Consider the following 12,916-nt stretch of genomic DNA (forward strand, 5'->3'; position numbering starts at 1 on the left):
AGTCAGAAGGCTCCTTGGGAAGGATTCAGAAAAAAATATACTTTCAAGACAAAGTTTGTAAAACTTCCTCACCATTACATCAACCACTAATCTTCAGAGTTACTACTCTGACAGTGACAGAGAAATCAGTTTACCTCTTCAACCTAAACTGGTGGTGGAAAGACAGACTCCCACAACCGGGGTCTTTCTAAAAACCAAATGAGCACATAATTTTCAAATCAAAATAATACTTTTTGTGTGACCCTTTCTCAAAAACAATCTTAAAAAAAAATTCCAAAATCAAACAAAACCAACCGACTGACCAACCAAACAAACAAACAAACATAAATCCTTGTGATGCAGATCAATATTAATTCACAGGAAGCAGAATGACTTCAGTGCATTTCTACAATTTTTAGGGTTTCCTGTGTATGGGAAGAAGATCATGTACACAGAACAAAGCTATGTGGAAAACATGAAATGCAAAGCCTAAGGCAATACATATGCATAACTCACAAGTATCATTCGAACAATTGGGCACTGAAGATCAAACATACATGGTCTACAGGTCTACAGTGTGAGCCAGGGTGTCTCTCTCTCTTTCTTTCACACATACACACACACACACATACACACACACACACACACACAAAACACACAAATTCAGAGAAGGGGAAACATGGAAACATGAGAGAACAGGTTACTCAGAATGATCTGATTTCCATCTTCCCCGGAGTCACAGGGCCAGTTCTAAGAGAGTTTGAACGAGATACAGAATCCTTGTCTCAAAAAAAATATGAATCATACTAATGAACTCTGCAAGCTATCATGAAAATATATCGATGATGAGGCTAAAAATTCATGTGGAATGAAACTCAAGGTCTTCAACCTGTTCCTCTAAAGGAGTCTAAACTTCTCTATATCAAACTGCATTACCCAAGGAAAACCCAGTTCATACCAGTTGAGCACTGCAGATAGGTCTCAAAGTCCCAGCTCCACCAGATAGTTATCCAGGTTGCTGGTCTCTGAATGTGTTCTCTGGATCGACTGGTGCCTTTATATACCTCTGTGCTAAACCCCTCCCTATTGTAGCCACACCCTCTAATCCACAACTGAAATTGGATGTCCTAGTTTAATCTCCACCACTTAAATTCCAGATTAAAGGTGTGTGGGGGGGGGGGGCAAAACGGGGGAACATGTAAGGAGATACAGAGACAAATTGTGGAGTAGAGACTAAATAAATGACAATCTAGACACTGGCTCACCTGGTGATCCATCCCATTTACAGTCACCAAACCCAGACATTGATGTGTACATACTTTTTCAGCATGCATTAAGAATGTCACACCTCAGAGTTGGAATGGAGGCTTTGTATACATACCCAATGGTGGGCAAAAGCTTTCTTCACGTCCAGGCTTTGTGCTCAATGGGAGACAATAGATCCCTGATCATGTTATATTGCAATAAGTTTTTTTTCTAGAGATTTTCTGTGATTGACCTGTGTCCCTCTGAGCAGCTTTTCCACGCTGTCCTTGGGGAATTTCATGCACAGTAGAATCTGTTGTTTGGGTGGTATTGTTGCACAAAGGTTCAAGGAGCCCTGTCCTGGTGAGGTTGACCTTCTGTCCCATGCTCATCAGAGTAGAAGGATGGAAAGCCTCAAAGGTTTTCTAGATCTGGTTTGTTTCTTGTTTGTTTGTGGGGGTTTGGTGGGTATTTTTTATATCTGTCTTTGTTTGAGGGTGTCCTCTGGACCTGACTGCAGCTGAGATCCTGTTACTAAGCATTGTTCTTTGTTTGGCCATAAAACTTCTAGCCCCCTTGCTCATCTGGTACCCAGAGCTTTTATTCTGGTAGCTTGGTGCTCTCTACCACCTATTCAGATGTAGCAGCTGCTTCAACAACTGTGCCTATAGTATTTAGCCATTCACTTCTTCCTAGCACACACAATTCCTTTCTTTTTTCACCTCTGAGCCACACCAGTATGACCTGGGAAGGAACATTGTGAGGGTCAGACCAACACCTGTTTGCTGCCCAAAGCTATGAGCAAACATTTTCTTCCTTGACTGACAATTGAATTTAACAGGCAAAAGCCAGAGACTACAGACTCAAAATCCAAAGGAACTGATGATCTTGGCCTCTCCCATTGATTTTCTCCAGAAATGTGGCTGTCACAGAACAATAGTCACATCTAGCCTTGATCCTCAACCTTTGCATATCTTGAAAATCTCTACCAGATGTGCCTAGAGAGTAACCTCAGGGGTCATTCCAGAATCACTTCTTCCGGGGGGACAGCATCAATGACACTGGTTCCTATGAAAGTACAGAATATAGATCAGTTTCCTTCCAGTCCAGTGTACACCATGAAAAGGCTTGCTAGCTACAAGTTTGGGAAGAACTTCTCTTGAGGCACTTTCCTCAAGATTGTGTCTGATTCAAGGAGCCACTTTGCCTTCTCCATGTTGGGGGCTCTCTCATGATCAAGAGTTCTATAGCTCACAATTTTCAAGCTTCTAAAACTGAACTATCTCACTTATCAAGTCTGGATACTGAGATCCTTTCCTGTAATGAACCCCCATGCTATTCGTTATGGCTGCCTAGGTGAAATAGTCCCCATCTATAACCCTGTCTACATGCAAATTAAAGAAGATACTATCTCTGCCTCTTTGTGAAGTATGAGCCTTCAGCCTGTCTAGTTCCTATCTCGGTGGCATTATCTGTAGACAATGTGCTAAGCTGGCACTCCTTCATGTTAATCAGATATGGGATAAAGAGATGGTTTAGGAGTTAGAAGCATGGGGGGAAAAAGACACAGGAGCTGACAAACAGAAGCTGGGATATGAACCTAAGGTATCTGTTAGAGAAGCCAGTGCTCTAAATACTCAGTCATATCTCCCTCCCCTTTTCTTTGCTTCTCCCTTACTGAAAATATTTTTTTCATACAATGTGTTATGATTATGGTTTCAACTCCCCCAAGTCCTCTGAGGTCATTTCCACATTATTTTCCATCTCAATCCACACCCTTTATATCTCTCCTGAGAAAAGAAACAGGCACTTAAAGAATCCAGAAACATGTGTGGCAGAACACAAGTGTACTGCCAGGACAGGGAAGGAAGAGGCAGGACCACCTCCAGCCTGGCCTAGCAAGTGAGTTACAGAACAGTTTAACATACAATGAGACCCTGCTTGAAAAACAAACAGAGAAATGAACAAATAAACAAAAAGAGCAACAGAAAATCAAAAGAAAAGAAAAACACACAACTTGGAACAGGACAAAATAAATAAACCTACAGGAAAAAGAGAGCCAATCCCACCCCATCAAAAAAATAAAGTAGAATCACCAACAACAACAGCAATAACAAATCCCAAAGAAATAGAGAATACATTCAAAGACACAGAAATCCCAGAAAAACAGAAAAATGGTAGCTGTAATAGACAATCAAAGAATTTATAATCTAAAAGCAGAACAATATAAATAAACAAAAGTGTATAACACAACTTTCTAACACTCAGATCTGCTAAATTGTCTTTGACTTTGTTTTGTTTTCCTACCTACAACTGGTTAATTAGTCTTCTTTTAAGCGTAGGATTTGCTAATATCCAGTTATCAGTGAGTACATATCTTTTGAGTTCTTTTGTGATTGTGTTACCTCACTCAGGATGATGCCTCCAGGTCCAACTATTTGCCTAGGAATTCTGGGCCCCTAAGGGAGGAGCTAGAGAAAGTATCCAAGGAGCTAAAGAGATCTGCAACCCTGTAGGTGCAACATTATGAACTAACCAGTACCCCAGAGCTCTTGACTCTAGCTGCATATGTATCAAAAGCTGGCCTAGTCGGCCATCACTGGAAAGAGAGGCCCATTGCACAGGCAAACTTTATATGCCCCAGTACAGGGGAACGCCAGGGCAAAAAAATGGGAATGGGTGGGTAGCGGATTAGGGGAGAGGGGGTGGGGGACTTTTGGGATAGCATTGGAAATGTAATTGAGGAAAATACGTTTAAAAAAAAAGAGTAGAATTTGCATCGAACAGAAAATTTCCATTGGTATTGTGGGTCCTCTTTGGCTTTCTGTCTGGGAGTGGTAACGCTGGGTCTAGAAGGTAGATTGAATCTCAATTATTTGAGAAACTGCCAGATTGATCTTACAAGTGGTTGTGCAAGTTTGCACTCTCTCCAACAATAGAGATGTGTTCCCTTTGTTCCATAACCTCCCCACATGAGCTGTCAAATGAGGTTGAGAGCTCTGATTCAATCACTGAAAAGGTTGCATGTTACAAATATGATTAAAAGGGTGGAGTTTAATCATTTACTCCAATTCCAGCTTGGGATTGGTGGGTGTGGCTACAAAAGGGTGTGGTGAGCAGAGAGGTATATAAAGGCTTCACTGGAGCCAGAGAACACATTCAGAGAACTGCAGCCTGAATAACCGTCTTGTTTGACCAGCACTCAGAGACCTGTCTACAGTGTTCAGAACTAGTAGGTAATGATATTCCCCTGGGTTTGATGTAGAGACATTTAGAATCCAAGTTAGGACAAAACATGTTAATTTTTTCTTCTTAGAGGAATACATTGAACACCTGGGATTTAATTCCAAATGAAGTTTTAGCTTCATCACAAACGTATATGTTAACCTGGTGATTTCATTATTATGTTTGATTTTCTATTTTGTTTAAGCTGTCCTACAAATGGCCATGTGGCATTGGGTAGGGTGAAAAGCAATAACGTTTTGACTCATAAGACTCCTCAGTACTAAGATTACTAGTGAGTTCCCTCACATTTCCATTCACTCAATGTTTGTGCTTGTTTTTGTGAGTCACTGGCTTACCTGGAGACCTGGGGACCATGTATCTTTGAACACCTTTAACTCACAATAGCTGGAGTTACACTTGGAGTGTCTTAATGTCTCACTCAATGTCTTACCTTAGGCTTTGCCTTATATCACTTTCACACAGCTTTGATTTTTTTTGTTATGGTCTATATTTGGGACCCAGGATACCCTGAAAATTATAGGAACCCATTGTCATCATCATGCTTAGTGGGTCAGTATTGATCCAAGACACAAGGTTTTGTGTGTATGTGTGTGTTTACTGCTTCCATGATTGTTGATTGTTGCATTTTTCTTTTGTTGGTTGTTTTGTTTTTTTTTATTATTTAATTACATTTGAATTGTTGTTCATTTTCCCAGTCTTCCCTTTGCCAGCCCCTGACCATCATTTATCCACTCTGACTGTAAGACAATACTCCCTTACACACACACAACCAGCCCCCAACAAGCCTCCACAGTACCAAGGATCTCCATTCCCATGGATACCAGATAATTCAATCATCAGCTACATATTGATCCAGAGCCATGGATGAACCCATGTACAAACTTTGGGTGGTTGTTTCATCCGTCAGAGCTCTGAGGGGTCAAGTTAGTGGATATTGATGTTATTCCTATGGGGTTTTAATCTCTTTCACCTCTTCTGTTCTTCCCTAAGCCTTCCATTGGGTACCCCTTGCTCAGTCCAATGGTTGCCTATAAGTGTCTGCAATTGTCTTACATGCTGACACAGCCTCTCAGAGAACAGCCATACCAGGCTCCTATCTGTAAGCACATCTTGGCGCCAACTATAGTGTCGGGGATTAGTGTCTGCTGATGGGATGGATCCCAGGGTAGGCAGTCTCTGGATGGTCTTTCCTTCAATATCTGATTCATTTTTTTGTACAAGTTTTTCTTTAGATGGGAACAATTCTAGGTTAAAAATTTTGAGATGGGTGACTGGGCCCTTCCCTCACATGGGGACCATGCCTATCCATTGAGGCTGGTCTCTTAAGGTTCTATCTCGCTTGTGATGCACATGTTGTCTTAGGCCATCCACATTAAGTCCTGTGAGTCGTGTCAATTCAATATTACTTTCAATTTTTTTAAAGAGTGTGTCACAAACAAAATTTTTGATCCAAAAATTATATACCCATTTGGGTGAGAGAGAGTCTGCCATGATGCCACTGTGGGGGACTGTCTTTCTATGACCTCTTAGAATGAAGAGGTAAATTGATGTCTCTACCATTGCATGAGCAGTAACTCAGAAGCTTAGTGGTTGATGTGATAGTGAGTAAGTTTTATAAACATTCTCTTAAACATATATTCATTTCTGACTCCTTCCCCAGGATTCTTCTGATTGGAGACCTTAAGAAGATGAGTGTTCATACCCCACCCACACTCCAGAAGCTGGCAATTCAGACTCTGGTGAGAGAGGAGGCTCTAGGCATGTCTGAACTGGAGGAGATGGCCCATGGACTCTTCCCAGCACTTTTCAAGGAGGCCTTTGATGGCAGACATATCAAGCTCATAAAGGCATTGGTGATAGCCTGGCCTTTCCACTGTCTCCCTGTGGGGGCATTGATGAGGACTACTGACCTGGAAACATTGCAGGCTGTGCTAGATGGAGTAGACATTCGTCGAACCATAGGGTTTCAACCCAGGTAAGCAATTTCCAAGTCCTGTAGAAGGGAGTAGAAGGAGTACACATTAGACATTGTCAGAGAGATTAGCTTTGTCATAAATGGATCAGATGATTCTGATGGCATCATCAGGCAAGGATATAGGGTTCTTGACAGCTACTGTTTACTTGTACTGAGCACAGTTGGACATGGATTAGCCTTGAATATGGACTAGAGTAAATGTGGCCTCACAGTGGAATGAGTCTATCCCTGACATTCCCACAAGTACTAATAATATAAGTAAGGAGAAGTAAAGTGTACCTTATTGAAAGAAAAGTATTCATGTGTACAGAAGCACAGGAAAGCTTCAGTAGCAAGCCTGAGTCCAACTTGGATATCAGGTCCTGAAAAAAAATGTACACTTTAGCAGGGAAGAGAGATGAGTTTAGATATATGTAATAAAAGCTAATTCAGGGTCTGCCATCATTCTTATGTTTCACCTGCAGGAGGAAAAAACTACAGTTTCTCGACCTGAGGAATGTGCACCATAGCTTCTGGAACATATGGACTGATTCAGAGGACAGTGACTATTCAGCAGAGATCTTGGATGAAAAGAAAGCCCTGCAGGTCCGTCCCAGATATGGACTGAGGCAGCGTCTGAAGGTCACAGTTGACCTGTGCATCAGGTCCTGCCTTGATGAAGCACAAACATGGTTCTTGAAGTGGGCCCAGGAGAGAAAGGGCTCCCTATATTTCTGCTGTACAAAGATGAAAATCTGGACTCTGCCAGAAAGAGCTCTCAGACAGATCTTCCATGTTTTTGATCCAGAGCATATCATGGAGTTAGAACTAAATACTGAATGGACTCTGATAGAGTTGACACATTTTGCCCCCTATTTCGGGCAGATGAGAAATCTTCGCAAAGTCTTCCTGGCACCCCTCCACAAAATCGACTTCCATTTACCCAATAGAACAAGAGTCACTGAAGTCAAGTGTATCAACAAGTTTGCTTCTCAGTTCTCCAAATTCAACTGTCTGCAGCATCTTTTCATGTTCTGCGTCCATTTTCTCAGATCCCAGATGAATCAGGTCCTAGGGTAAGCCATGATGGAGAGCTGGTTCAGCTATCAGAGCAAATCTATCTCACTTTTCTTAAGGGTTATCAGGACATGATGCCAACCAGTCACTAGGAACAAATATTTAGAGACTCCAAAGACTGGAAGTTATGTCCTGTTTCCATGAATACTCAGTTATACAAGGGAAATTTTACAAGGTAAATCAGTGTCTCAAATGAGCACTCATGAAGTAGGAAAGTAAGGTTCAGTTGTAATTCTTCCTAGAATCATGGATGCACAATCAAACGGAAACTGAAGAGGAATGGAAGTGTGTAGTGAGGAGTTGGGGGACTCACAAGTACAGGGTTAACAGGAGCTATATGCTCAGATCTGTTAGAACAGCCTTCTATCATCACCCAGTTCCCATGGGTTAAAAGTTTTGAGCCCGAATACTGCTGAATACATGGGACAGGAGGTAGAGCTTGGGCTATAAATGAGCGCAAGAATGACTGCAGAGGGAATGATAGAATACAGATTCAGTAAACCCACAGCAAATATTGAGATCCTGTCAGAATTCTATTGGGATGGTATTTCTTCTGTTGCTTTCTGCGATTAGGGGATGAACTGGTTTTCAGGTTTAGAGTGAGGCCAGGAGATAAATTATGAGGTTGACATGACTGAGCAGTTTCCAACAGGAAGCATCATAGATGATGTCCTTAATCACTTAGTCAAACTGATCTTGGGGCACCTGATTCCTGCTCCCACTCTGTATATCCCTGCCAAACCTCTCCAAGCCCATTTGCCAGAACTAACCATCTGTCTCCTTTATCTCTAGGTGCTTGATGACACCCTTGAAGACCCTCTCCATTACTTACTCCCTGATTTCACAGAGAGATTTGGATTCCTTTGCCTGCTGTCAGAGCCTCTTTCAGCTAAAACATCTGGAATTGAGAGGTGTGGTCTTACTGGATTTGGATCTTATGCCTCTGAGAGGTCTCCTCATGAAAGTGGCAGGCACTCTTGAGACTCTGGATTTGCAGGGGTGTAGGATGAAAGACTCCCAGCTCAATGTTCTCCTACCTGTATTCAAACAATGCTCTCAGATCTCCAATATCAACTTCTACAACAATGAATTCTCCATGCCCTTCCTGAAGGACCTTTTGCAGCACACAGCCAACTGGAGCAAGATGAATGTGGAACAATATCCTGCCCCTCTGGAGTGCTATGATGAATTTGCTCAAGTCACTGTAGAAGGATTTGCCCAACTTTGTCAGGATCTCATGGATACACTGAGGGCAATAAGGCAGCCCAAGAACAGCTCCTTTGCTACAGATATCTGCCACACATGTGGGGAGCGCTGGGTCTTTGACCAGGTGGCTAAACTTTGTAGTTGCTGGCATTAAAATGGGAAAGTTCTGGATTTGAATAAACAATGGGCATGGGACACATGTCTTACCTGGGGAACTCAGAACCTGTGGCTTCTTTCTGACATGCTCAGATGGTTGGAAACAAAAGGATGTTCAATGACTGATATTTTTGCAACTGCTCTTGACATGGGGAGCAGTTGGACGGACTGTGGGAACAGGGGCCTAGTGGAGTCAGAAACACAGCTTGGCATTGTCACATGGCTTCTCCCCAGACAGACTAACTAGATGCTTAGTTGTACACTTATAAACCTGGATGTTCTCTCTGTGTGGTCTTTGACTGTTACCAACCTCACTACCAGGTTCAGGGTCAGGAAGGTTCAATAGGTGGATAAATGGAAAGACACTGGTATTTTATGAGTGAAGCAAAAGTCTTGGTGAAATTAACATGTTACATTAAAATGTAAGTTTTCTTGACACTTCTTTCCCTTGTCCTTTGCCTGGGCTACATGCACAACACCACCTGTGTGGCTGAACAGTTACATGCACAAAACATTTAAACTAATGGGAGCAACAGAGACACACCTACTAGAAAGAAAGATTAAAAGGATCACAGACAATTAAAATTTTGTACATTCAGACCACAAGGCACCTTGGACCTATCAGAAATGCCTAAAGGGAAGAAGACAACATAGGACAAAGTAAACAAGATTTCCAGTCTGGCCTTGTAATCTTGACCTTTTTGTCATGATTTAATGAGATGACTACTGGAACCTCTTTTTCCATCAGTTATGCCACGTACCCCTAAAACCTTATTCTGGTGGACTCCAAAACTTTATGAAGTTCCCTTCTTATTTAAAAGTATGCAATAAAATGCAGGTCCTTCTTCTACATAAACCATTTACTGTACAAAAAAATTGTATTTTCCATCTTCAGTTGTAATAAAAAGAACAGAGAAAAAAATCTCGCTCAGCCTAGTCATTATACCCCCTTTCTGTAAACTATCAATAAAATAATTTGTTACTCTGTATTTATTGAACACTTAGAACATGGTTTCTTTGTTTAAACATCATTGTTATTGTCTAAATTAAGTAAAGCATCTAAATTAAAAGACTCTGCAATAATCACCCTCTGGAAAGAAGTAAAAAAGTACATATTGAAGCCAGGTATGTCACAATTCACAATCTTGGGAAGGTGGATAAAGTTATCAGATATGGTGGGAAATATATGAACTTCTAGGCTGGCCCTAAGCACAGAGGAAGAAAAAAATATAAAGAACATACCTCTCAGGCTCAGACTTTCTGTCTTCCCTCACACCCTTTCTCCCTGTCTGAATGTCCAATTCCCTGACCTTGTTCCTTAAGACCAGTGAACTCACCTGATATTTTCCCACAGTTAACATGCTTTCATATTCTTAAAACAAACAACATGTAGATTGAGAGAGACTCTTCACCAGTGAAGAGCACATGCTGCTTTTGCAGAGAACCAAAGTTCTGTTTCAGAGCTAATATTCAGATGGCTGTCAAATGGAACTCAGGCTTCAGGTGCTAGGACCCTCCTTTCTGTCCTCTGTGGATCCCACCTTTCACATGCAAAAATCCACATAATACACATGTAGCTATTCAACCAGCTGAAGAACTCTTTAAATAAAAAAAGGACTCAATTTCACAAAGAAATAAAAAATGGCCCAATTAATTAAAATGGTGATGTTGATCAGTAGCACTTGTGTCTCTGTGAAGAAAGCATGTGGAGTTTTAGGCATATCCTTTGAGCTCCATTGGTGAGCAATAGTGTAAGATGCTCTGCGCTCCAGAGTTTGAACTCTTGCACTATGGGTGAGTGAGAAGAAATTAGTAGTTTGTCACTCTGCAATATTTATTTCTGTATGCATTTTATGTATATTCCTGTTCTATTTGAATGTATCCTTGCATGATAGAAAAAGGCATCAGAACCTTGTATAGATGTTTGTCAGCTACCAGGTGGTTGTCTAGAACTGAACTCCAGTTGTCTGAAAGAGCAACAAGGACTCATAATTTTTTATCCTTACAGGCCCATGTTTGAGAATGGTAAACACACTCATGGATAGAGAATCAAAAGGAATCAGGAGTTTATTTTGCACAAAAGCTTACGACTTTGGCATTATCTTTAATTCATTACAATTCATCCATTTTGTGTACATGTGTGTGTTGCTGGTATGCTTGATTGTTTCCTTTATTTTTTAGATAATCACTATGTAGATCTGCCAATGCAATAGCAATATCCTGAGTCATTCCAAGAATGGTCAGGATGTGCTTCATTTCATAGAATGTTTACCTAGCCATTCACAGGAACTGGAAACCACATTAAACAAGGTGTGATAATATGTAACAGTTATCTCAGCACCATTTAGGTTGAGAATTCCCAGCAGAAATTCAATAGCATTCTATCTACTTATCTAATACCTAATATAAAAATTCAAAAACTTCCTCTTGACAGGGAGCTAGAGTCCCTGAGCTCTTTCCTTTTGATGTCTCTTGACTTCATCTTATCCCTGATCAGGAATGGAAAAAAAAACGTTCAAAATAAGTAAATAAAAATCAAAATAATTAAAAAAAACTGAACAATTTCTATAGTATAGTCTTTACGCATATGTTGATCAGAGAAGAGAAAGAAACAATATGCAGAGGGAGGGAAATAACTAAATATAACCTTACCTATTTATGTCTTAGGGAAATGTCTGACTGAAACAACATTCTTTGTGTAATTGACATATACTAATTATCAGTTACAAGTACATACTAACTAAAGGCACCAAGCTTCAATCCAATGTTCAGAACTTTGTCTTATATCAAAATAATTGCATATTTCATGACTATTTAGTGTAATTATAAGTGGCTCATGAGAATATATGTTGCTAACATGTTTCAGGAAAAACTTGTTTCTATTCAGTTTGTGGTGAGCAAAGTTTAAATGCTAACATGTCTAGCTCCCTGTTTATCGTTTCTTTTTGTTTTCATTAATTCATTTATGTATTCACTTTACCACCTGATCACTTCCTGCCTGTCTTTTCCTCCCAGTCCTACCCTCTGACGTTTTCATCTCATTTCCTTCTGCCATTCTCTTCAGCAAAGGAGAGGCACTCACTCCCCACCCCTACCAGGTTCCACACCACTTTGACACAGCAAGTTGCATCAGGACTAAATGCATCCTCTCCCACTGAAGCCACACAAGTCAGCCCATCAAGGGGAAAAGGTTCCAAAGGCAGAGAACAAAGTTCAAAAGGAGACAACACCCAGTCTGATTTTTAGGAGAGCCACATTTAAGACCAAACTTCACATCTGTTCCATATGATTAGGAGGCCTAGGTCTAGACCATTCATGCTCTTTGATCGGTAGTTCAGTCTGTGTGAACCCCAAATGGGTCCACATGACTTAGTTCTGTAGGTCTCCTTCTGGAATGCTTGACTCTGTTATAAAGCACTGATGACCCTTAGCTACTGGGGACCCTCGAGTGAAGAACTCGTAGAAGGTGATGATTTGAAAATCAAGAGAAATTTATTGTTCCAGTATGCTTGGATCGTCATGCACCTCAAGAAGAGGCCCCAACCACATATTTCCCATTTGGCCAGTTTTTATACAGCAACTAGGCACAATATGATTGGTGGAACAGTATGAATTTTAAACTGATTGGTCTTTAGGGAATGAGGTGGCAAGGACTTCTCTTGTCTGTAGGTGGCAAATGGACACTGTGCCCATGGGTATTCCTGAGAAATGTAATCCAGGAAGGGAGGAGTGCCTACATACTTCATGACTTCCTCTGTCTTCCAGGAATGGCTGAGTCCTTATGCTCTGCTGTTTGGTCGAATTTGGTAAAAGCCCTGGGCTGATCTCTTCACCATCTGGCTCCCTCTATCCTTCCTCTGACTTTTCCACAAGACTCTGAGAATTCTGCCTAATTTTTGGCTGTGGGTATCCATCTGTTGCCATCAGGTGCTGGATGAAGCCACTCACAAGACAGTTATGCAAGGCTTCTGTCCTTAAGTATAACCAAGTATCATTAAGACTGTCAGAGTTTGGCTCTCTTCCATGGGGTAGATCTCAAGTTTGGTTAATAGT

The 12,916-nt window shown here is 41.0% G+C and overlaps 1 protein-coding gene across 1 annotated transcript; it reads left to right on the forward strand.

Moving 5' to 3' along the window:
* Window positions 1–6,158: 6,158 nt before the first annotated feature.
* On the forward strand, window positions 6,159–8,861 carry LOC108168683 (PRAME family member 8-like). Its single transcript, XM_017318916.1, has 3 exons — window positions 6,159–6,445; window positions 6,910–7,500; window positions 8,294–8,861. The coding sequence occupies exons 1-3, from the start codon at window positions 6,159–6,161 to the stop codon at window positions 8,859–8,861; spliced, it is 1,446 nt and encodes a 481-aa protein (XP_017174405.1).
* Window positions 8,862–12,916: the final 4,055 nt, after the last annotated feature.

This window comes from Mus musculus (genome assembly GCF_000001635.26).
Source record: "Mus musculus strain C57BL/6J chromosome 5 unlocalized genomic contig, GRCm38.p6 C57BL/6J MMCHR5_RANDOM_CTG5".
NCBI classification, from domain to species: domain Eukaryota; kingdom Metazoa; phylum Chordata; class Mammalia; order Rodentia; family Muridae; genus Mus; species Mus musculus.

Excerpts from the sequence above, each read along its gene's own strand:
- LOC108168683 (XM_017318916.1), top strand. The coding sequence starts at position 6,159 with ATGAGTGTTCATACCCCACCCACACTCCAGAAGCTGGCAATTCAGACT. Across the intron at positions 6,446-6,909 it reads ACCATAGGGTTTCAACCCAG|GAGGAAAAAACTACAGTTTC; the intron begins GTAAGCAATTTC and ends TTTCACCTGCAG. Across the intron at positions 7,501-8,293 it reads CAGATGAATCAGGTCCTAGG|GTGCTTGATGACACCCTTGA; the intron begins GTAAGCCATGAT and ends CTTTATCTCTAG.